This window comes from Anoplophora glabripennis, unplaced genomic scaffold (assembly GCF_000390285.2).
Source record: "Anoplophora glabripennis isolate ALB-LARVAE unplaced genomic scaffold, Agla_2.0 scaffold78, whole genome shotgun sequence".
Classification (NCBI taxonomy): Eukaryota; Metazoa; Arthropoda; class Insecta; order Coleoptera; family Cerambycidae; genus Anoplophora; species Anoplophora glabripennis.
Window position 1 is genome coordinate 627209 of NW_019416286.1, and position 24812 is coordinate 652020.

Genomic DNA, 24812 nt, shown 5'->3' on the forward strand with positions numbered 1-24812 from the left:
GCTGCAGACATTTTTTAATAAATACTTTTCTTATTTAAGATTTAGTTATTTCCCCAAATTATAAAAAAATAATCCCAATTTTTGCTGCAATACCTTCAGTACAACTCACATAATAAAATTGTAGATCCCTAGATCTGGGCAAACTCCGGAACATTTTCAAAATTGCAAAAATAAAAAATGTTTAAAAATTTTTTAAAAATACCTATTTTATCCGAGTTTTTTACTTATGTCTTGGAACCTATGTATTTTGGAAGAATATTGAAGAGGAAAAAAAGTTTTAGAATTGAATTTTACACAATAGACTGCAAGTTAAAAATGTTTAAATTTATTACCGATGTTGCAAAATAGCAATAATTGATGAACAAAAGGCAAAATAATCTAGTTTTTTAGACAATTTTTTTAAAATATTCTAATTGCTCCGAGGGCGTTCTAATTAATTGGTAAAAAAAACTTTAGAGTATAATAAAACAACACACCAAATTTCATTAAAATCGGTTCGATGGTTTTCGCAAAATAATTTTTTCAAAATTTTTTTTCCGAATTCTCAAAACGTTACACAGCCTCAAATAGAGCATCTAGATCCTTGAAAATTTTTTCACATAGAAAAGACCGTTCAACCTTTCAAATGGTTTTTGAAAAATTGAAATCAGTTGATTAAGACGGCCACAGTAAATTTTTAAAGTTTTTTTTTATTTTTAAACAATTAGATTATATTTATCAATTTGCAATTTAGTTTTTTTCAAAAATTATAATTTTAAAGTCCTTTTTTTTCTTAATATTATCTGTATTTAACAAAAAAAAATAATTTCCAAATAAAATATTTTTTTTAATTTGTTTAAACAAAAATTATTTAAATAATTGTAATAATTATAACGAAATATATTCATATTCAGAGTGTTGAAATAATATACGTAAACAAAAAAAAACAAAAACAAACTCCCTTGGCTCGCGAGCGTCGGATTAAAAAATAGATCGAAATTGGTCCATTAGAAGCTGAGATAATGCAATTTTTTTCGTACCTTCTCATTTTGAATCTCCGAATTCAGTCTCGGAGTGAAAGCCCCCTCCCCCACTTTTCGTGTTTTGAGTCACTTTTCGCGCGTGCGAGAGATAGCTTTTCCGCTGATTTATCTATGTTGCCGATAACTTATGGATATGAAAATTTTTCCCAGCTTAGAACTCGGAAAAACGAAGTCACTGGATCAAAGATTATTGCTAAATTGTTTATAAATTAACGTTAAATGCCGATAATCTTTGACCGCTCATAATATCTCGACAACCAATAAACGGAATTTAACTTTTCTTTTAAAGAAGCGTCTTTCCGAGTACTTTAAAATTATAATTTTTGGAAAAAGCTAAATTGCAAATTAATAAATGTAATGTAATTGTTTAAAAATAAAAAAAAGAGTGTTAACTTTAAAAATTGACTGTGTTCGTCCTAATCAACCGATTTCAATTTATCAAAAACCATTTGAAAGATTGAACGGTCTATTCTCTGTGAAAAAATTTTCAAGGATCTAGATGCTTTATTTGAGGCTGTGCAACATTTTGAAAATTCGAAAAAATTTTTTCAAAAAATTATTTTGCGGAAACTATTGAACCGATTTTAATGAAATTTGGTGTGTTGTTTTATTATACTCAAAAGTCCATCACATACATGTTCTATGGATATCAATTTTTAAGTTTCATGGATTTGTTTTGAATATTCATCGTATATTCACAGACTCAAACAAATATCTCTCTTCCCGTTAAATATACTTGAACTTTGATCCACACCCATAAGACAGTGGTGTAATTATTATGCTTCAGTTTGGGGCCTCATGTCTTTGGAGCCCCTTTAGTGATACCTTCGGGTGAGCAGAACCTGGTTACATCCTCTAAAAAACAAACAGCAACATACATTATACACTACTGCGCAGGTCTAAGAGTATACGCAACGGCACCGTCGATACCGCAGACGAACGTAAGACCACACCCACTATCTTCCCCCACTACGTGGGAGGGGGGTGGTCCACAGCGAGTAATACCGAAACCACGCCCTCTACCCCACTCCAGAAGAGTAAAGGCGCGCGGCGGTACTGGTACTACTGGACGGTCAGATGTATATCTTTGTTTTTTCATCTGTTACATTTAGAAAAGGACAAAATTCATCCAAAGCATCTACATTTTAATGCCGAACATGCCTTGAATTAATTGTAATATTAACAATTGTTTCACGTATTCACGATTTTGGAGTTGTAAAGGTTACAAAAATTAACATTATTATTTTTTCGGGGTAATTAATTCTCAAATTTTATGAGGAAATCGAATTTTGCGCACCTTTGCTGATCTCTAATTTTGTAGGTGTGTTTCAACTTCGTTATTTAATTTTCGGATCAATGTCGAACTTCCGAGTTCAAAGTCGAATTTTTATTATTATTATTTTTTTAAATTAATTAGAATAGTCCTACGCGTTTATATTATTTTTTCCTTACGTGGCACAGCAACCGCTTATCGAGGATAACCAAGAGCAAGATTTTTATTTTGGCGATTTTTTCCAAATGTTAAAAAGATAGAGCAAAACTGATGAAGGTATTATCGTTGTCAGCGGATCCAAATACGTGCAGATGAATGCTTTTATCTTACTTTTGGGCACTTTCATATTTTGATCAATTTTCCTTGAAAATTATCATGAAATCTGAGTTTAAGGTTTATTTTCGAGACATAAATAGTATGTTATATGTACTATGAGTGAATTTTTCATTTTTGCGACAATAGTGAGGTAAGTAAACTACTATATCTGACGTCACAAGTTTAGATCCAACATCAACATTTCGCATTATAACAATACTCTGTCTGTATGTCGGTATGTGGATAACATAATCTCTTTGATTTTTGTACTTCCATTGTCAGGTCAGAATCAGGAGCTAAACTGGCCAATTTTCGCATTAATGCATGTGCAAATTGTTTTTTTAATAAACAACAACCAAAGCATAAAAACTAAGGTTAGAAATTCTCAGTGAATATCTACATCCTCACAATCGATTCTAGTCACAGTTGAGGCATTGGATCTTTACGTTTATGTCATCAACATGCGTCGGTGTCGGTATAAAACACAAACTTTCAATTACACAGGTCAACATTTAGTTTGAAAAGAAATATCGAGAGTCGATTCAACTCTATCACGTCAGTTCCAAGGTTATTTGAAGGTCAAACTGAGAAAAGGTGATTAAAAAAATCTGAAAACATTCATACATAGGCTTTTTGGGTCGCTTATTCTGAATCCGATGTTGGTTGACCTCTATCACCTCATATTCAAGGTCGTTTAAAGGTTAAAGTAAGAATAGGAGGTGAAAAAAATTGGAAAAATTGTTTACGAATGCTCATCTGCCTACTTTTGTCTGTTTATCTGCCTGCCTTTTTACCTGCACACTGCTCTGTTTGCTTGTTAGTTTGTATTTATCATCCGCCTGTATTTTTTCTCTGTCCATCTACCTGACATCCTGCTTTTCGAAATGCCTTTCTGTCGATAATTTTGTCTATCTTCCTGTCTGACTAAATTACTAAATGTTTCTGCCTGTCTGTTTTTCTGCCACCCTCTATTTTCGAAATGAATTCATGATTACTATTACTGATTTGAACTCGTTTTTTAATCTTGGTTCATAGCTATGCTTGATGACGTGAACGTAAAGATCCAACAGTTCAACTGTAGAAAAGCATAGATATAAGATAAAATGAGATAGAAATAGTAACTCCCAGTCATTCATATTCAGCAACTTTCAGTCGCGAATGAAGCCGTTTGTCTAAGAAAACGATGAGAATTTTACGTCAATATATTCTTTGACCAAAGAGGTTGGATGGTTGGCGCGAGAAGTGAGAAGTTCCTATCATACTTTTCCCAAATTTATGGCCTTGACAAATATTGACTGCTGAATCGACGAACATCGTAAATATCTTATGTGCGGGTAGAGAAAAGTTCTGAAAAATTAAGTTTTATGGTATTCTTCATGCTAATTCATTCATAAACACGCGAGTTTCCATAATGGTAGTTGGCATTATTTATTGGGAATGCATTTTCCCACATGTAGTGTAAACAGTTAACACATTGTAACTAGGCACGATATAAGTAACTCATCACTTGCATGCAGGAATCCCGAGTCACATAATCATTAACACTACTTACCAATTATAATAAATCAGATACACCTAGTTACGGCTTCAGAAAATGAGTTGGCCATATATCTTCAATAATCTGTTGATTGATAATTATGGAATTAATTTTAATTGCAGATGAAATTATATGTTTAATTTTAGTAATTAGTAACGATTGTGGTTGTTACTAGTTATACTGGAATACGCAGCCAAAGGATGATTTTTTACGGTCCCAGCAACCCTTTTACTTTTTTTTTATTAATAACAGAACTTTGAAGTGGAATTTTTCAGCATCTGTTTGTATTAATTTGAAATATAATACGACATTGAGTATATAAAGAAAAGGACTTATAAATGATATTTTATATCATCCCTGTTACAGTTTACCATTTTTTTAATGAGTTGTTTTATCGCCAAGGTTATTAATGTAAATGAGATTACAGTTTATCTCTGTGAGAGATGAGTATTTTATGAACAAATCGAAATGGAATCTTTTCCCTGGACTCCGCGTATTTATTTTGTACTTTTATGTCTTCATTTTGTTCAAAAATTAGATAAGTTCGAACGCTTTGAGCAACATCTCATTACTTTTTAAAGAAAATCTCTAGTACGTGTCGATTTAAAAATAATTCAAGAATTATTTTCCGTTTCTACACTTAGGTACTATCATTTTTTCAAATAAAGTTAATAATATCTTTTGGTAAACAGAGAAGATTCTCACATTTCATATTAGAAAAGTCTAATTTCTTTCACAACATTGCATTGAACAGAAAGAATATGAAATGTGAACTGTTAATTCATTATGAATTTAGATATTCGAAATTCAATAACATGGTTATCTTATATTTTGATATTTTCTGATTCATATTCAAAATATTTCACATTCCTTAGTATGTGAGATGAGTATTAGGGTATCTCAGAGGCTCAATAATAAACCAACCTGGAAAATTTGCCCAACCCCCACATGGGGTAGGGATCGGCCTAACATTGTTTAGACAAGGAACCAACGGTTTTACTTCCATTCCAAGGGATAGCATCTGTTTCTATTTAAACAATAGGCCATTATAAGGTGGACGAGCATCGCGAGCATTCCACGAATTGTCACCCATCCAAGTCCTAACCTCGAACAGCTTTGCTTGACTTTTCATATCAATGACATGAAGTCGCAAAAGGATGTTATATGGATGTTTATTTATACTTTTGAGGTAACAGAACAAAATGATGACATTTCGTGGATACACGTAATGAGGATGTCCATCAAATTTACAGAAATGGATGTATTATGGACTTACTCATGTCGGATATCTATTTGGATAGCCAAAGAGGATGTTTAATGGATATTTAATTCATGCATATACAGATGTACATCTTATAGACGTCCTCAACTGGAGGACTGGATTTGTAACATCCATTAAAACTAGAGAAAATGATTACTTGGGGGTTTATTCAAGAGGGATGTCCATCTATATATCAAAGCAGAATGTCCTACGATATCCAAACAAGGGAAGTGTTGGTTGTTTCAGTTTATTGATCTACGATGAATATCCAAAATAGATCCATGGCAGAGTTAGTAGCGGCCTGGGAAACCGAGAATACCGGGAAAAGTCAGGAAATTCCTTAGCTCATTTCCTTTATTCATGATTTCAGAATCATAACGCGTTACGATCCGAAATCTAGCAACCTGATTGGTTTCCGTAGGATCGTAACGCGTTATGATTCTGAAATCATGAATAAAAGAAAAGGGCTCTTATAGACAAGGGCGGATCTGTTTTGAGGTGGATGTGAGAGGGGGCAAGCAAATTTTTTCTGGATTACCTTCAGTACAACTCGCATAATAAAAGTGTAGATCTCTAGATCTGGGCGAGGTCCGCATTTTGGAAGAATATTGAAGAGGAAAAAAAGTTTTATAATTGAATTTTGCGTAATATACTGCAAGTTAAAAATGTCAAATTATTACCGATGTTGCAAAATAACAATAATTGATGAAAAAGAGGCAAAATAATCAAGTTTTATGGATATTTTTTTAAAAATATTTTAATTGCTCCGAGGGTATTCTAATTTTGGTAAAAAAACTATACAGTATGATAAAACAACATACCAAATTTCATTAAAATCAGTTCGATAATTTTGAAAAAAAATTTCGAATTTTCAAAATGTTGCACAGCCTCAAATAAAGCATATAGACAGTTGAAAATTTTTTCACATAGAAAAGACCGCTCAACCTCTCAAATGATTTTTGAAAAATTGAAATCAGTTGATTAGGAGGGCCACAGTAAATTTTTAAAGTTAACATTTTTATTTTTAAACAATTATATTACATTTATCAATTTGCAATTTAGTTTTTTTCTGGGTTCTTAAATCTATTTGGGGTTTTGAAATCTTTATAAGAGGTTTTTTGGGTTCAAAAAAAAGGTTCAGTCTAGAAAAAGTTTAATGCATAAACACCAATTAGGTAGTATGTAAAAATGAACTAAAGTGACTTGGATTTTTTTTATATCAGAGAAAACCTTGAAAAGTCAGAAAATTGAACTTTTGAACTATGAACCCAAAAATGGTAAAAAACGGTTAGCCATAAAACATCATCCCAGAGTTACCTCGATTTACTTCTATTCAGGTTTGATTCTTTTAATGAAACAAGTTTAGTAAAAATGCTTATATTTTTCTCTTAAAAGTACAGTAAGTTATAAAATATGTACAAGTTTATAATTATGATAATATGGTAAAAAAATCTATTCAGTCATTCGTTGTAGACATGTTACAAAAAATGGCCAATCAATCATAATTAACAATACAAAATACATTTAATATATACCTGTAAAAAATAAGGCGCGGTGATATATGCATTTTTTTTATTTAGATTTAATATCCGTTACAAATATTAAAAAATACATACTATGTTTTTGCTATTTATACGGCTTTAATGTCAAAACTGTCAATAAAGGATGTCCTTTATAGACACCTATAACTACTTTAACTATAAGACATACATAAGACAACGTACCTACTTAAAAAGAATGTTTTATAAATATCTATTTTATATGGCTTCACATTACACTAAACTAACTGGTATAAATAGAATATTACAGTCTAGCAATGAGATTGAAATTGTAATTCTATTTATTGGTAAAATACGTTTTTGCTTGCAGATCTTCGGATTTAGATTGACACCTAATTTGTATTTGAAAAGATATAGATATTCTCTATACATATAATTTTCTTCTACAATTGACTTGGACGAAAACGTATTTTTTTACTAACAAAGGTAAACTGGAAAATCTGCTCCTGCTAAATAATCTGTGAAAGTAAGAAATAGACTTTCCTATAAGAATTGCTATAGTTGTGAAAATTGTCTGTCTGTCGGTTTTTTGGGCTTACAAACACTATTTTTAGAACAACTGATATAAATCATTCAAATTTTTAAGAAAAAAGTCTCCGCTATTTTGTCGTGCTAAATATTTACAAGGATAACTAAAAGGACAGAACACAAAATGATGTTCAACTCGTTTTCTCTCATCTTTTTAATACCAATGATAGTTTAAATTTAAAAAAGTCTTTTGTCCTTATTATTTCCTTCATTTTTGAATGTAGGCAAGTAAAATACATCAGCGTGTGTTATTAAGTTCATCACGTTTTTTCCAAAAAAATACAATGAAAGGATGTATAAAACAAAGAATTACAACAATTTTAAATAGGTATAGCGTATGAATAAACGAACTAAGTGCACAACTCCTAATTTAACACATCCAATCATGCAAAGCTGTAACGTATGAAAGCAATAGTTTAAGTAAAGCATGCAGTTTTTTGAAGTATAAATAAATGAAAGGACCATACGAGCTCGGGTGTCGTATTGTACGTATTTTCTTATTTTTCACTTGTAACTGTCTCTATTGTTTATAAATCATTGAGATATATTGTAACGACATTATAACAATCTGCATATTTCCTCATACGCATCTAGGGTAGGCCTCATATGCACAAATCTTCCGCTGCAAACGCAGTTTCTAATGAAACCTGCGATCGTATGCTGCTAAATTAAAAATCTGTCATATCTACATAATAAATTATTAGTCTCGAGCGTTGTATTATGCGTTTTGCACCTCTCATTCTTATTCAGTACATCATTCCCGGATGCACTCCATTTCCTCTTTGGAAGTATACGTTGGGATTGCTGCTTAGCGTAGGCTCCAAAGTCGTGTAGACATTTCCGTCTTCTGGCCGGAGAAAGACACCACCTGTAAAAGGAGAAAATCGAGTTGAATAGGTATCTACCAGTATGCCATTTTTAAATCTATTCTTGTTTCTTGTATCTTTAACTTCAATTTTGCTTTTTGTTAAAAAGCAACATAAATTTTTAATTAAAACAATCTTTCTCATTGAATCTAGATAGCTGCAAAGGTCTTGTGGGAAATAATAGTCGAGAGTCTGTTCTAGGAACGAGTAGACAGTATACAGATGAGGACAATGTCTGTATAAAAAATCTATTAATGACTTTGATTCTATGATATAGATATTGCAATCCTATTACCTTCCACCCGATAGGTTCCAAATTGGAAAAGTAAATTTAGACGTTTTTTTATTACAAAACATAGTTTTTTCTAGTACCTACTACTCGTGTTTATCTTAAATGCCAATTCATTCTAGTAAATAACCTCAAAGCGTTTGATAGTCTGGGTTTGACCATCGACTTCTTTCTTAAACTCTAGTCGTCTATTTTTTTTGTGTGGATTATATTACAAATGACTGTTTAAAGAAGAACTAATTACGGGTTCATCTTATTAATTATTTAGTGACTATCAATGCTAGTATAAAAATTAGTTTAAAAAAAACAAATTAATGCAATATCAATAGATACTGCAGTTCTAATTGAGAAAAAATAACATTATTGTCATCGCAACTTCTTTTTTCTTTACCTTTTTATGACAAACTGGATATCAAATCATTTACAACACGACACTTGCCGCTAAAGAGATCAAGAGTCCGAATTCATTAAATTAATTAGCAAAGTAGGTATTCCCAAGAAAAAAATATGGTAATTTACTATTGGCGGACATATATAAAAACATAAATAAAATTAATATGTATTTGTTTCTATAAATTAATTATATAAAATTACTATTTATCAAAGAACTGGATATATAATGTTACCTAAATGAGGCAGGTAGACAAATTAATATAAATCCATAAATGTTATTTTTTTAATAAAAGATTATAATGCAGATTACGTTAATATGCATGGAATATAAATATGTTGGCATTCACTTCGCCTATTTTGGCAAAAATAATGTGTTCACATTTTACTAAAACGGCTATTTTACTAAATAAGTTTAATTTTTTGACTAATTGCAAAGTATAAATCATTTGACAGTTTTATTTCGAAGGTGTAATATTGAAATATACAGCAACTGCAAAACTAAATACGTTTTTGATATCGAGGTATTTCTGTCTTTTTATAAAAATAGTTTGTGGCTTCTGCAATATCTACCCAAAATTCCATTGTATTGCCAAAATATTCTCTCCTATTAGACCAGGGCGGATCTGTCGAAATATCTCACTTAGATGTCACAGGGGGTAAGCTAATTTTTGCTGGAATACCTTCAAAACAACTCACATAATAAAAGTGTACGTCCCTGGATCTGGGCGTGGTCCGGAACATTTTCAAAATTGCAAAAATGTTTAATAAATTTAAAAAAATACCTATTGTATTTGAGTTTTTTTACTTATATCTTGGTACCTATGCATTTTGGAAGAATATTGAAGAGGAAAAAAGTTTTATAATTGAATTTTGCACAATATACTGTAAGTTAAAAATGTTGAAATTTATTACCAATGTTGCAAAATAGCAATAATTGATGAAAAAAAAGGCAAAATAATCAAGTTTCAATATTCTTTATTGCTATAGCTCAATCATAATTTCATCGTCTAACAATACGTAATATACATAAATAACAATAATGTTAACGAAAATGTATGTAAATTAATATCTTCAATGTATTATTTTGTACCGAAACACATATTTTAGTTTATCTTCGTCCATTTTGTCATAAGCAGTTAAACGAATCTCGATAAAATCCAATCAAGCCGTCGGGAAATGTCTTCCCGGAAGTCCTAGAATCGTCGGCAGTTAATAGTTTCTAATGAAATAATTCCTGACATTTCGCCAATGGTACATACACTAAATACCATTAGAGACGAACACTCGGGACATGATTCCTTATTGAGTTACCTTTGATGCTCAACTGCAAGCTGTTCGTTTTGTTTTAAAAGGCAATTAAATTAATTAGCTTAATTAATTTATTGTTGGTGGAATGAGAGCTTTATGCACGAATGGTATTTCGCAGAGTGGGGCTAATTGGAAACACGTGAATTTAATTGAATAGCGTGGCAAGCGAGTTACTACTGCGATGACTCTTTTTTCTCGAATATCGAACGCCGGGCAAAATTAAACTGCGTTTTGGAAAAGAGATAAACGAAATTTGTATTTAAAAGTCGTCTTTGATGCCTTTTCTTCAAAACACCCTGTATTGGTCAAATACAGGTGCACAGTAAATAATAATAAATATTAATTCAAATATTTTTACTTATCTTTCGAATACACTTTGCAGCAGAATAATGTATTGTGGATAACAGCTCAAATTTGCATATGGCTAGAAGTTCTAATTGATTATGTTTAAAATCCTAAAATAAATTTTATTTAATAGGTCATAAGACAGTCAACCAGTTTTTAAAATTCATTTGAATAAATAACAATATATTTCAGTCAAGATTAAGTGAACAGCTATAGAATTACATACGTACAATATCCAAATCAAATACGTAATATGCAAATTAATTTAAAAATAATTGGAATGTCAACGACTTCGATACTCCAAGATTTTTTTTACAAATAATTTTATTCCATAAAAAATAGGTAAGTAATAGGATTTTGTTTACATTCTGGTTTTTACATTTAGATGGATATATTGTATAACAGATACCCATTTTGTTTGAGTTATTTATTTTTATATTTATACAAAGACTAACAGTTCATTTTAACAGTTTTGAAACTTCTAACAGATGGTCTTTTTTCACACCATAAATATTTATAATTTTTCTGATCACATAGATGTATAATGAATAGACACAGAAAAACACATGTAAATATGTGTCATACATAAAAAAAACAAAAATCTACCACATTACCCATTTTCTACATGATACATGATTGCCTGATAACAACAGAATTTCTTCTCTTGCCAATGAACACGAGACGACAGTCGTCATATTTCAATATCAATTTTTTTGTAAAAAATTTGACAGGTAAGATACTGAGAAGATTAAATAGTATAGTAAAAAAAATGCTCACACATCTACCTTGCAATTATAATTGAAGTCAAAATACAACATTCTCAGTTCATCTAAAAATCTCGTAGGTTCCTAGCCTACCGACCAAGTCTTTTTATCAGCGTTATTCAATTAAACAGATTATTAATAATTTCCAGGAACCATAGACCCAAAAAACAACAACCTGCCCAACAGTATAGAGTATTAAGTTTTATAAGGTGTGTCAGGCTTTATCTCCAACGAATTAATTGACTGTGTGACACAGGTTAAAATAAGGCAAGAAGAATATTGATGGGTGATGCCCGTAAAATATTTATATTATTCATAATTCTTGTCATTATAAATTATAACAGCAACTGCCGTATTATTAAACATTTATCATCTCGATACATTAACGGTTGCTTACAGGAATATTTCAATTCAATTCAATTCAAATTTATTCAACTTTTTTGCACAGAATCGGTAAATAAGGTAGGTAATATATTGTTTAAAAAAACAGTAAAATTGTAATGGCGTGATACATTGTAAACATTTTTCAAAAAGAGAACTGTAAAACTCGGTCAGTGGTGCTAACAACAAAGACAGATATACTTAGTGGTATTTTTTTATAAATAATTCACGCAAGAAGTAATTTTGATAGAAAACACAACTTTTTGATTAAATGTTGTAAATTTTTAATTGAATCATAAAGTAAATGGCTTCCATGGATTTCCTTGCACATACGCACTCTTGTCGAAAATTTCCATGACCGTTTTGTATAAATGCGACTGAATTTCATCGATACAGGACTCAATTTCCTGCTTCAAGGCGTGTGTGATCGTGGGCTTGTTGGCATAAACCTCATACTTCAAAAAAATTCCGAAGAAAAAAGTTCAACGACGTTAAATCGCATAATTTGGACTTTCAATTCTGATCACGAAAACGGGAAATTACACAACCAGCAGCAATTGAATTGTTTTTCAGGCTGTATGGCATGTGGCACCGTCTTGTTGAAACCACATGTCGACTACTACATTTTAGGCAATTTAGGCACAAAAAACTGTATTATCATGTCGCTATCGCAAGCACCATTATCCAAAATCAAACATTTAAAGGGGTGAAAAAGGAGAAAAAACTGATGCCACAAACTTGTATCAGAGGTTTAAGGTCATAGAGAAAAAAGTTAATTAAAAATGTGTTTAAAACTGTTTTGGAACTGCTGAAATACATGTATACAGTTGTACGAAATACGTAGCGGTGCCTTTCGGCAACAGTTTTCAGTGAACATGTGGGCCGGTATCGTTAATGACACTTTAATAGGACCTTTTGAATTGGATACGTCGCTCTGAAGCTTGTGTGCAAGCAAATGGTGGGTACATCGAGCATCTTCTATGAACGCAATTCTAAATGGTGGCTTCTTGCAACGTTAAGGTAAGTCGGATTTTAAAATTACATTTTACTCAACACAAATCCCTGTATTTACTTCATTTTCACATAACAGATATGTGGCAAAAATATTGGACATAAGTTCATTAACACCCTGCATAATTAGGCACCTTTTTGATGGTATGAAATGTCTACATTTATATACACATATTTTATTTAGATAATGATAATGTATAGAATTATGGGAGAGTGTAAAATAAAAGGTCATCATAGTAACTCAAAAATGCCAGAAAATTAATGATATAGCCAAGCAACACTTTACACTCCTAAACTTTACTTATTGCAACGGGCTTTAATTAGTATGTATAATTTATCTCATTAAAATTTTTAAGTGTGTACATAAATTATGTGCAATTAGATAATTAATAACTTTTTACTGATTTACTAGATAGATTAACACCAAATTCAAATAATTTCTTACAACTATATTCAGGAATATGTAAATAAAATAAAGATAATCACTGACGACTTAAAGATAATCTATTTTTTTTTAAATAAGAGTTTTGTTTGTTTGAAATTGGGACTATCAGGGAAATTAAGTGATGTTTTCTATTGATATGTAGTAACCATTTGTTTCATGCTAATCTTAAACAATGTGTATTTCTGAGAAACTTTTTTGTTAATTGTGTTCTATATTTTAGCTAATTAGTACAGTTTTTAAAAATGAAATGGAGCTCCCACAATTTATATGCTCAAAATGTTTTGTGAATTTTGCTAAATGTGGGATTAAGTTTCATTATAGTTATTATATCCAAGAAACCTGCTATCAAAACTATCTTTGTTATACTTTAGAAATTAAAGGAACACTTGATCTGTCTTAACTTTGTAATAATTGACTTCAGGACTTTTCTGATGCTTTTCATAATTTCATTCCATAAATAAATCTACTTGGTAAGATCGAAGGTGGATAAGTAATTCACAAATATTTATCAAGTGGAAGATAAAAATCTAAAATTATTTATTTTGCCTGTAAAATTACATAAAATTATAGCAAACTCGGTGTGTTCATCAGTTCAGAACATATTTTCTTAAAATATACATTCTGTGTTATCTTCAAGAGTTAATGTAAATTTCCCATAGTAAGTAACCTACATATTAATTGACTAAAACAACATTGTTTGTATGTAACATATATTCAATGACGTCAGAATGTCTGAAATCCCTGATCATTTCTGCATCAATCTTACTTTCTATCAGTAAATTAAAATGCCAGTACGACGAGATATAGTTTTATTAAAGTTATCCATTGTTTCTATCAATAATTAGGAAAAACAAAACATTTTGCTTCTAAAAATAATAAGGGAAGTCTAACTAACAATCAGTAATGGTACAATTACCATTGTATGGTCTTTTGAATGGTGCCTAATAACTTTTTAATGAAATCACGATTTATAGAATTTTTAAATTCTCCTTGAATTAACGCCCGTTACTCATGAATTAATTATATATCCATTGTTTCTAGTTTTATTATATGCACACAAACCACCTATATACTCTATAAAATTTCAATTGAATTAACATTAATGAAATATGTATTTTTTTCTCTAAACAAGAGGTTATTTTGCAGGTTATTATACATTACACTGAAATAACAGCTTGTGTCAATGTTTACTACTTGCCATTTGGTCCGGAGACTAACGGTTACTGCTAATATTTCGTTCGAAGTCAATTTGTTTGAAAAAACATGCAAGGTATACCCTAGCTGGAAAGAATCCGGGCAAAATAAATTACCGAAATTATTGTAATTGCTGCTCATATAGAAACTGATTAAGAACATTTTCACATCCTCTCCGAAGCCTTTCGTTTTAGTAATCACTAAATAGGAATCCGTTATAGTAATAATTAATTACAATAAGGTTTGTTGAACTTGTTTCAATCCATCGTGACCGATTATGGTTTGAAAAAATATATTTCAGGTCCGATATGCACCTTCGACAAGTTATTAAAATAAATGATTTTAAAAAAGGTTAATGAAGCACCCCGTAGTGACAGACGAGTCAGCATAGTATTGTGCAACAATTAATGAAAATAATTTTCATTGTCCACTTCCTGGTATGGATAACCTGTTGTCTGTGCCAACTGGTTTAATGTCACTGAGCGCTAAAGATGAATGGTTGTTACATTTATTCCTCTGGAGCTGTGTAAGTGATCGGAGTATATAGGCACTACCTACTGATTTGCATTAAAAATGACTCTTTTATAATTTATTTTTATTAACCAATTTTAACATTACTCCTTATCCTTAATGTATATCGAAAAAGTCTCATCTAAACAATTGGAGATTTTTGACAAGGTAGTAACTGAATTACCTACATCATCTACAATAGTTTCATCATGCAAAAATATTTTCAAAACTGTAAAAATGGTCCTCTTAAGTCATGATTTTTTCTTCATGTAATCCAAATACTGAAGATATTCGTAATACTATATAATCTTGATATCAAACAGATTTTTCTAAGTATCAACCTGAAGAAATAATAAGTGTATTACGTAAGTACCACGTGAAAATATTTGGAAAATCTGTAAAACCTTTCATCTACATTAGTCAGGTAGGACTGTCAGCTTTTTATTCTTAGATGGTAAAAGCTGATTGACGACACCTTTAGTCGATTTCTTTTAAAATTGGATTGACATAAAATTATTATTTAATACGAATAACCGTTATTAATAGCACACTGGGTCTAATAAGCTAAGCTACTATACCTAATGGTATCACATAAAATTTTTAGAAATGTTCGGCAGAATTCCAAACCACTTTAATACAATAAAAGTAAATTTATTCATATAGTTTTTCCACGATAATTAATCTTAAGGATAGAACCAGAAGTTGATACAGAATTAAACTTAAAAATTTTGATTTGCTGAAGTTATTTTACTAAACTTTGTGATTACAAGCAGAAGTTACTTGATTAATATGTTAATCAAAACCTGCAATAATTATTATAACAAAGTTAGAAAGACAGTAGCTCATATTGTTAGCGAAATAACAGTCTTCTTAAAAGAACACTTTTGCTAGCTTGCTGTCAAGCAGCTGTTTGCAGCGAGTGCACTTAAGGAAATGTCTTTCTTCAGTGTAAACTTAATTTAAATTAAAATAGCTATACATTGCTACTTCATAATTTATAATGTAGCATAGGGTACTGGCATATGGCATGGAGAATTTTTCTGGACATAGCTACAATATTGTCGTTATTAACATACTCAATTAGCTGTGCTATGTGATATTACTGCTAATACAAAAATATTTTCATAACATTGTCTTTATCCGGAACATTGATTCAGTGAGTTTGCTATTCTATCGAATGATTTAAACTACATGACTGAACTGATATTGATATTAGTTATCTGCGAGATTAGAGATTGCTTGGCATTCGATTGTGAGAATTTTTGGCACCACTTTCGCACAAACGAATGCCAAACTAGCATGTCTGCAGACTCGGTAAAGGCGGCAATCGAAAGAGGAAGCTGTCGGTCGTACGACTTTGGCGCATGCCTGGTATCTACATCAGGAGTAAAGTCCTTATTCATATTAATTTGAAATCTCACTGAATAAAAAAGTTTAAAACAATCCTTTGATGTACAAGCTCAATTTAATTTTAATGATAATGCCATAGATACAATTTTCTGAACAATACGTATGCATGTATGTCAAAACATCCTCAAAGTACTCTGTTTACTGTGAGAGAATGTAGATCAATTAAAAATCGTTACCACTGAACTAAGTATTTTCTAATTTGATGCAAATGACTTTCTCAGATTTTTCCTTAGGTAAGACTAATTGCGTGTTTGATGTAGTACGACAGGATTCAGTTAATTATTTGCTACCGTTTCAAATGATTTATCGCTTGATACAGAAAAATGTGGGTAATTATTAGATATCTAAAGGTGTATCAATTTGCTTCAAGTATCTCTAATGGTGTTATTAATTCTTTCGTTTGTAAAAACCACTGGTTTTAACAAATAAAAAATATTACTAATAACATTCCTCTAGTTGCTTTCAAAGACTGATCTTCCCAACATTTAGCCTCGTTAAGAATATTATGTGGGGCAGATATACTTCCCATGTCTGTACGATGCTGCTTTCTGCGTTTAAATGTGTATTTAATGGTAGGGTGTAGTTAAAAGGTGTTTATTTCAAGCACTTCTCGATTACGATGTTATTCATTATAACACGCACTATTATTACGTGATCATTATATGTTTACAAGGCAAAAAATAATGCATTTGTTCCCTAACTGTAATTGACAGCCGGTACAGTTCGTATTTTATCTTATTAATGATCCATTGTTATTTTAAATGGTTCTGGTTAAAGGGAATATAATGCCAAAAAGAACAGTAGATGCAGGTGCCTGAGTCTTTCCTACTTTATGTAAATGTTGTCACATCTCACGAAAAAACATGTTAAAAATACTAAGTTACAGATGTTCTAAATATATCTTTACATTTTCATAATAAATAAACTAAATATTTCATAAAAGGGTTGTTATGCTTAATGGTGTAACTTATCATCAGAGGGAAACAGATGCAGAAATATACCTACTGCTTATTTAGAATGTGTACTTGTAGATCTACTTTTGGGGTTACTATATGTGCTTCAAGCGGCTGAAAATGCAAATTCTACTCTACTCAAAAATCTACGTCTACATAGCCACTCACCCGGTTTCTTCAGTTTTGGCTGATTGGACTGAATCCGAGGCAACTTTCTTTTCAATGGGCTCGAGGTATAGGGCAGAATGTAATTGTGTCTATCAAAGTCAATACTCTGCGACTCTGCAAAAATTAATTCATGTTGACTTTTGCTCTTATCGTCACACTAACAAGCAGTTTAATAAGGAAGAAGCCAAGTTAGACACTAATCTACGGCAATACATGAAATACCACTTAAATTTGCATACATTGGTATAGGAGAGAAAAGTCAAAGGAACAATTTTGCATTTGGCAAGTATTTGATACATGCGTTTTCTATTATTGTTGTTATATAGCAGCGTTATAGCAGTTGTGTAGAAGTAGTGACTAATGTTTAGTGTTTGTAAGTGGAAATGATCACTCGAAAATTTAGGAAACTGTTGATGTCATGTAATACTCATAATTTTCTGATAACCATGTTTACGACTTGAAATATTTCTTCTGTTACATCTGAAGCTGAATAATTTCTGGGCGTCGTCGGGTTAGATTTTTCGAGAGACATCCCCTACTCTTCTGAAAAAAATCTGCGGCAGGAGATTAAGTCCTCTGATTGGTATTTATATTTTCTCCGTTCAATACTTCATGCTATGGGTTGTAGCAGCTGGTTCATGATGTTCTAGTCCTTGATTATTCCATTGATATCGTTTAGGATGTTCTGACTTTATATTTTCTATTCTCATATGCTCATATTTCTATTTTCAATATATATTTCTGAATCAATACTTTGCCTTTAGATTTGCTGACTCCATAGCTTTCTTATTGAAGAATTCCATGCAAATATTTGGTAGAGTTTGAGACAAAGATGAACTCTGCTGCTACTTCAGTTTGCTTATGTCTAAAGAAAAAGAATATCCATTTTGTGCATACTTTTGCCAAGTCTACTAAATTCCTCAAATTTGGTAAATTAAAATAATGTGTTCTTAAGGGCGCCATATTCTTTAAATAGTGTTTTCCACAGACAAATAATTTCAAACATTTAATAACTGAATAATATAAAGCTTATCAAATAATAGGAATGTTATGTCATGCCATTTGAGTATTTTCAAAGACGCCGCAGTAAAACGAATAAACAGGTGCACAAAACGATCAAACCATCAAGGTTTTAGGTACTGAAATCTACGAAAATACTAACTTTTTTATATACGACTCCACATGTAAATATTCTTATAACATTTACTTGCTTAGTCCTACATATAAAATTGTTTACTTATATTTATAAGTACGTGAAAATAATTCTTAAAATGTGGGGTTAGGATAACAGCAAATGCCTGTTTTATAAACGCTTTTTTTTTAGTTATTATTTTACTTGAGTAAATTTANTGATAACCATGTTTACGACTTGAAATATTTCTTCTGTTACATCTGAAGCTAAATAATTTCTGGGCGTCGTCGGGTTAAACTTTTCGAGAGACATCCTCTACTCTTCTGAAAAAAATCTGAAGCAGGAGATTATAAGTCTTCTGGTTGGTATTTATATTTTCTCCGTGTAAATAGTTCATGCTATGGGTTGTAGCAGCTGGTTCATGATGTTCTAGTCCTTGATTATTCCGTTGATATCGCCTTTAGAGTTGCTGACTCCTTAGCTTTCTTATTGAAGAATTCCATGCAAATATTTGGTGACATTTGGGACAAATATGAACTCTACTGCTCCTTCAGTTTTTTCATGTCTAAAGGAAAAGAATATCCATTTTGTCCATACGTTTGCCAAGTCTACTAAATTCTCAAATTTGGTAAATTAAAATAATGTGTTTTTAATTCAGATATTATCCAAATTATTTGGGACAAAAGTGTTTAGGTTTGTAAAATGGTTTCTAGTTTTTTGAAAACACAGCGGACTTTTATTAGACGATATAATTTCAGTTCAATTAATATATCAAACTCAGTTGACGTGAACAAAACATTAGCGAAAACGTAACAAAACTGACGATCAAATTCAATTTTTGCTACTACACTTAAATTGTTATACTATTTGAGTTACTACTTGCTGATTGCTACAATGCTGATAAATTGTTCCAAACTGCCAATAATAGAAAAATAAAATAATACCTACCCGAGAATAACCTTATATTTCGAATTAAACAGAAATACACTTAGTTAGACCACAGACTGCTGGAAGCAAAATATGACTATTTAAATCAACTTATAAACAAATTTCAATGCCTACTGAGATGCAGACTGTTTGTTTTGGATAGAGATATTTCTTATTTGTTACACATTTTTAGATGAAAGAAGATGACAGATTGGGTGTTATATTTTGGGAGCTCCACCTCATTAACTTGCCCATAATTTTATTACACATACGTCTACGGTTGTCTTATTTACGTTACGTAACGCAAAATTGATTTTAAATAAATGTTTTTTCTATCGTGAAATTTTGATATCCGCTTTTAATTTTGAATAAGCAAGATAAATGTTCAATATTAGATGTACCTACTGAAATGCAGGATTTTCCAAAATTTCGGTAAAAGCTAGAATTTTTTTACTAGAAGTTCATAAGAAATGTCGAAATTCCACGAAACGAAAAATTATTTAGAAAGCAACGTTGTACAAAAAATGTGAATTAGATAGGCATATAAAAAAGTTATGGGGGGGTCAAGCGGGTGGGCCCCATCAAAAAATAACACCCTAATTGTTATTTTTTAAGTATTCACCTAAATAAAAAAATACGAGTACCAAAGTCTCTGGCTAAAACCGTTTTAGAGTGATATTAATAAATTTTATTTGAAAATGTTTTGCATAAAGATAAGTTGATCTCAGCCATCCTGTTTTGATCCTAGAAGTCCGTGGCTGATGACCCAATATTTTTGAGACACCTCATACTCTATATTTCTAGATACTCTATAATACTTTTAGATTTCTATTTGATTCTTCGACAAGTAGGTATATAAATTAATACACTATTCATTTCTTTACTAATCTGTCATCCCTAACAATTGCTATTTCTATTAATATTGTGTTTCTTACTGATTTCAATAATTAATTGCAATGCAGTTCTCTGTCGCACTCTTGTGTCAGTTATTGTAATATATACATCTGTCACCACCAAGAATATACAGCTTTAGCATTGCCTTTTGTTGCGGCCGAAGAAGTTTTGATTTATCACTAATTAGATGCTTTCCGCTTACACTGTAATGATTAAAACATTGCTAGTATTAACGCAATGTTTTAATCATTGTACGGGTGTAATAAACTTTCCTTCGGGTGTGACTATTAATGTTTTCGACACGGGCTTAATATAAAATATACCCACGTATGCGAATCATTCATTTAATTATTCACAGCTAATTGCAATTAACACTAAAATTCCTGTTTAAGTATGCTATGTTTTAACATTTATTTGATTGACAAATTCAACAAAGATGTGTCTTTAATAGAAATATTTCATGCGTTATATTGTTAACATTGTATTCTCATCTACCCTCTCAAGTATTTTCTCTTCAACGTTAAGAACTGTTTCCTTTTTTATACTGTGATACATACACTTTACACATATATGCATATCAGTTAATCTGAGGTACGTGCTTCTAGTTGAAATTGATATATATTTTACAACAAAAGACTTTTGTACAGGTCTAGCAGAAGAAACTAGTATTTTTTTGTAAATAATAAATTGTTAATATTTATAAGAAAATTTCAGTCTTCCTTTCTACAACCTTTACTTACTGAACTATTTTGAATATCAGTCCCATCTTCGTTTGCTTATTTACTGTCATAATATGTCATGCGAAAAAAGTAAAGGTATTATGAAATTAATACAGAGAACGAACAGAAAAATAGGGTAAAATAGATCCGATTTTTATGAAAATTTAGAATTAAGTTTATTTCACCGTGTAGATAAGTTATATATATGCTTAATATACGCTCCTTATTTTTAGGGGATGAAAACCACCCCTTATACTAAAAAACTGAATAAATATAGGTAAAAATAGGTGTTATATAGAGACTAAAATAATATCTTTATTAGAATAAATATTGTTTTATATTGTAGGTTATAATTTACGTTATTTTTATAAAGTTTGAACACTAAATAATCACCCTTAATGATAAAAATATAAAATTAATAGTTTCTTTGACCTTAAAATTTTTTGCGAACACAATTAAAAGTAACACTGTTTCAGTCGTCGAAACGCGCATAAAAAAGTGACGCTAGCAGGTTACTTAATTGTTCCAAACGTTTTATTTAACGGTACCATTATCGGCATTTATTTTCAAGCGCAAGTTAAAGAAAGTAAAAGTAACATACACCGTGCTTCTACGCATAGTAATTCTTTGTCTAAATGTTATTGTTGTGGTGTCTATACTATCACATTTAAATGTGAGAACGTAGTGAACCAGAACCACTCCTAATATAAAAGCCAACTATAAAAAACTTTGGTTTATAAATTATAGAAATTGGCATAAATAATTACATTTTTTGCTTTAAAACTAATTTATATTAGTAAGATGATTGGCAATTAAAATATCCGGTTCATTAAATTCTTAGAAGAGCTGAACGAGGTCCGATTTTTTTTATAAATGTAAAACTATAAAATGAAATTTTTATTTGAATAGCTGATTGAAACATATGTTAGGCATTTAACAATGATAATGTATAACATACTTTCCATAATTTACATAAACGTAGAAAATTACGTTGCATGCCTTTATCTTGATAATATGAAAATGTAATGGTATCTACTTTTCCACACTGCAACTTGAACATACGTACAGTATTATGATATATGAGTGTGTAATAAGAAATGTGAAAAATATATGAGAATTTTACAAGTACAAAAACCATAATGAGCCTTTAGTCACAATAGCCGCACTGGGTGACTGGGCAATAAATCTCAGTTATTGACAAGTGGTTGACAAATTGCCTAACAGTGCAGTGCAACAATGCGGGATATAAAAAAGGTATACTTTGCTAGTATCTCTAAAGCCAACCGTTTTCAACAAAAAGGCATTTAAATTTGTAAACGCATAAAATTGTTCAACTATCGCGAATACCAATCAATTAAATTATTGGCAACAGTTTGTTTAATTGTTAATTGCCATTCATGATACTCCCGACAATACATTATGGGATTTAATTTTTTTCCAGTTCCATTCATATTACAAGGCCATTATTACAGGTAACTATAATGAATGATAATTTATTGAGACAAAAACAAAGCAATTATCTTGAAGAGTTGAAAATTAAAAGCCAACGATTAATTTTTTGCTATAAAATTACGTCAGTAATTTACGAGTATTTCTGGGGACATAACGAGAAAGTAGGCACGAGACGAAAGTAGGTATTATTATCAGTTTCATATCTCTAAAATGTTGTTCAAACCAAATGCCGTTATAACTTACTTGTACTTTTAATGTAAATTAATAAATTATTTGGACGAAATTAGTAGGCGGCTTTTTAGTTCTTTCTCCGTAGACGAAATACTTGATGATGAAAAATATTAGTTTGTGATGTCTCATTGTCACATTATAATAACAGTTATCTAGAAGAATTTTCATGCAATAACTGTAATGATTTGTGAGAACAAGTCGCAGCCATGCCAATTTTTTATGCGATAATTAATTAAAGTCAGCTAAATCTGACGCAGGATATAGTAGAAAAATACATAGGTACATTCATATTTTCAATGTATTTTTAGTTAGCAATTTGCTGCAGTTAGGAATTTTTAAAACTTTTTAACTGAAATGCAAAATACAAAAATACAGATAAAGAATTTATTTAAATTGATAGTAAAAACTAGAAGTCTTAGTGCAGCACCCTGAGGCACGTATTATTGAATTCATCCATTATTTGTCCGCAATTAGTCATACTTATAATATTCTTATTTATAAAAAGCTAACAGTTTATATGCAAAGTATATAAAGCTTAAAATACATTCATTCTTTAAATTCTGCCTAAAATGCTTTCCAAACATAATCTGCTACATTTCATTATAGCAAATTATGAATAGTTTTACATTCATGCAAAGATAGCGACTTGTTGCTAACAATGATTTACTTTTTGTACAATATAGAAGTCAAGTACTCGACACATTTTATTACTAATAAAATTATTATATTATATATTCAATTATTATAATTTATACATATAATGGAACGCATAACATGCTAAATGTAGCACAGGCAGATTTAAATAATTTTTATAATGGTTGATAAACATTAGGTATTAGATTTTTTCCTTCGTCGCCATGACGAATATCTATTTATAATAAATAAGATAAATATAAGCCGGTTCTCAGGCACAGATAAATTTGATATCTGAATAAAGGAAATGTCAAAGATGCCAACCAAATTAATATGATCAGTGGAGATAGATTAATATTCTGTTAGTAACGGTAAAATAGAATTCAGGCATAATCCGTATCATTACCATCTCGTGAATAACAGTGACGGAAACACCTCTTCTATCTGTGACAACGTTGTGGGGATATTCGAATTATCTATTATTAAACTGCGCAGATGTTTGAACGAAATATAATTTTAAAAATGCTGTAAAATATTGAATAACGAGATGTTCTATTTAAAAAACCGTTGTATCAAAACTGTATTTATTTAAATAGACACTATATACATTTTATTTGCTCCCACTATAGTAAAACGTTGCATTTTATTAATTATTATGTATGAATATTTATAGTAATTGTACAGTTATTACATTTAGTAACATTTATAAAATCTGGATAATTATTCCCCTCGCGTTTACTAATTGTCACATTTCTCAAAATGATTTGACCGCTCCATTTCAGTCACCGGAAGCTCAATATTATCTGACTGATCCATTGAAACGGTATAATGCGCGTTCTACTAGAACCTGACGTTAAAGTGTCACTGTAAAGAATCCTGTTGCCTATTTCATTTTTATTACCTAAACTGTCAGCAACATAACTTTCTGCAATTGCGGCTGATTTCCATACACCATATCTCTTGATTGCTAATACATCAACTCCTATATTAGCCAGTAACGTTGCCGATGTTCTTCGGAATGAATGGCCTGTATATATTTCAGGATGTTCTTGTTTCAAAAACTGTGCAATCTTATTAGGAATCATAGAAAGGGTATTCTTGCCGACTGGTTGGTTGTAACATCTACCTATTCGATAGTGCATAAAAAAGTGTGTTCAGTTTTAATTTCCAATCTAATCTTCATATATCTTTTGAGAATTTCTAGGTGAGAAACAGAATCCAGACGAGAAGTAATTGTAAACGTACGTGACATACCATTTTTAGAATCTAGAATTGTAACTACATTAATGTCA

At 30.7% G+C, this 24812-nt stretch overlaps 1 protein-coding gene across 3 annotated transcripts in view; it reads right to left on the reverse strand.

Annotated features, from left to right (window-relative positions):
• Window positions 1–6801: 6801 nt before the first annotated feature.
• Window positions 6802–24812, reverse strand: part of LOC108907928 — a 68865-nt gene continuing 50854 nt past the window's right edge. For 2 of the 3 annotated variants that reach the window (XM_018711773.1, XM_018711772.1), the window contains one exon: window positions 6802–8363. In XM_018711773.1, the coding sequence (XP_018567289.1) occupies window positions 8242–8363 (122 nt within the window). In that variant the 3' untranslated portion in view covers window positions 6802–8241. Of the gene's footprint in view, window positions 8364–17532; window positions 17647–24812 lie in introns of all 3 variants that reach the window. The other variant, XM_018711771.1, reaches the window with a different exon arrangement.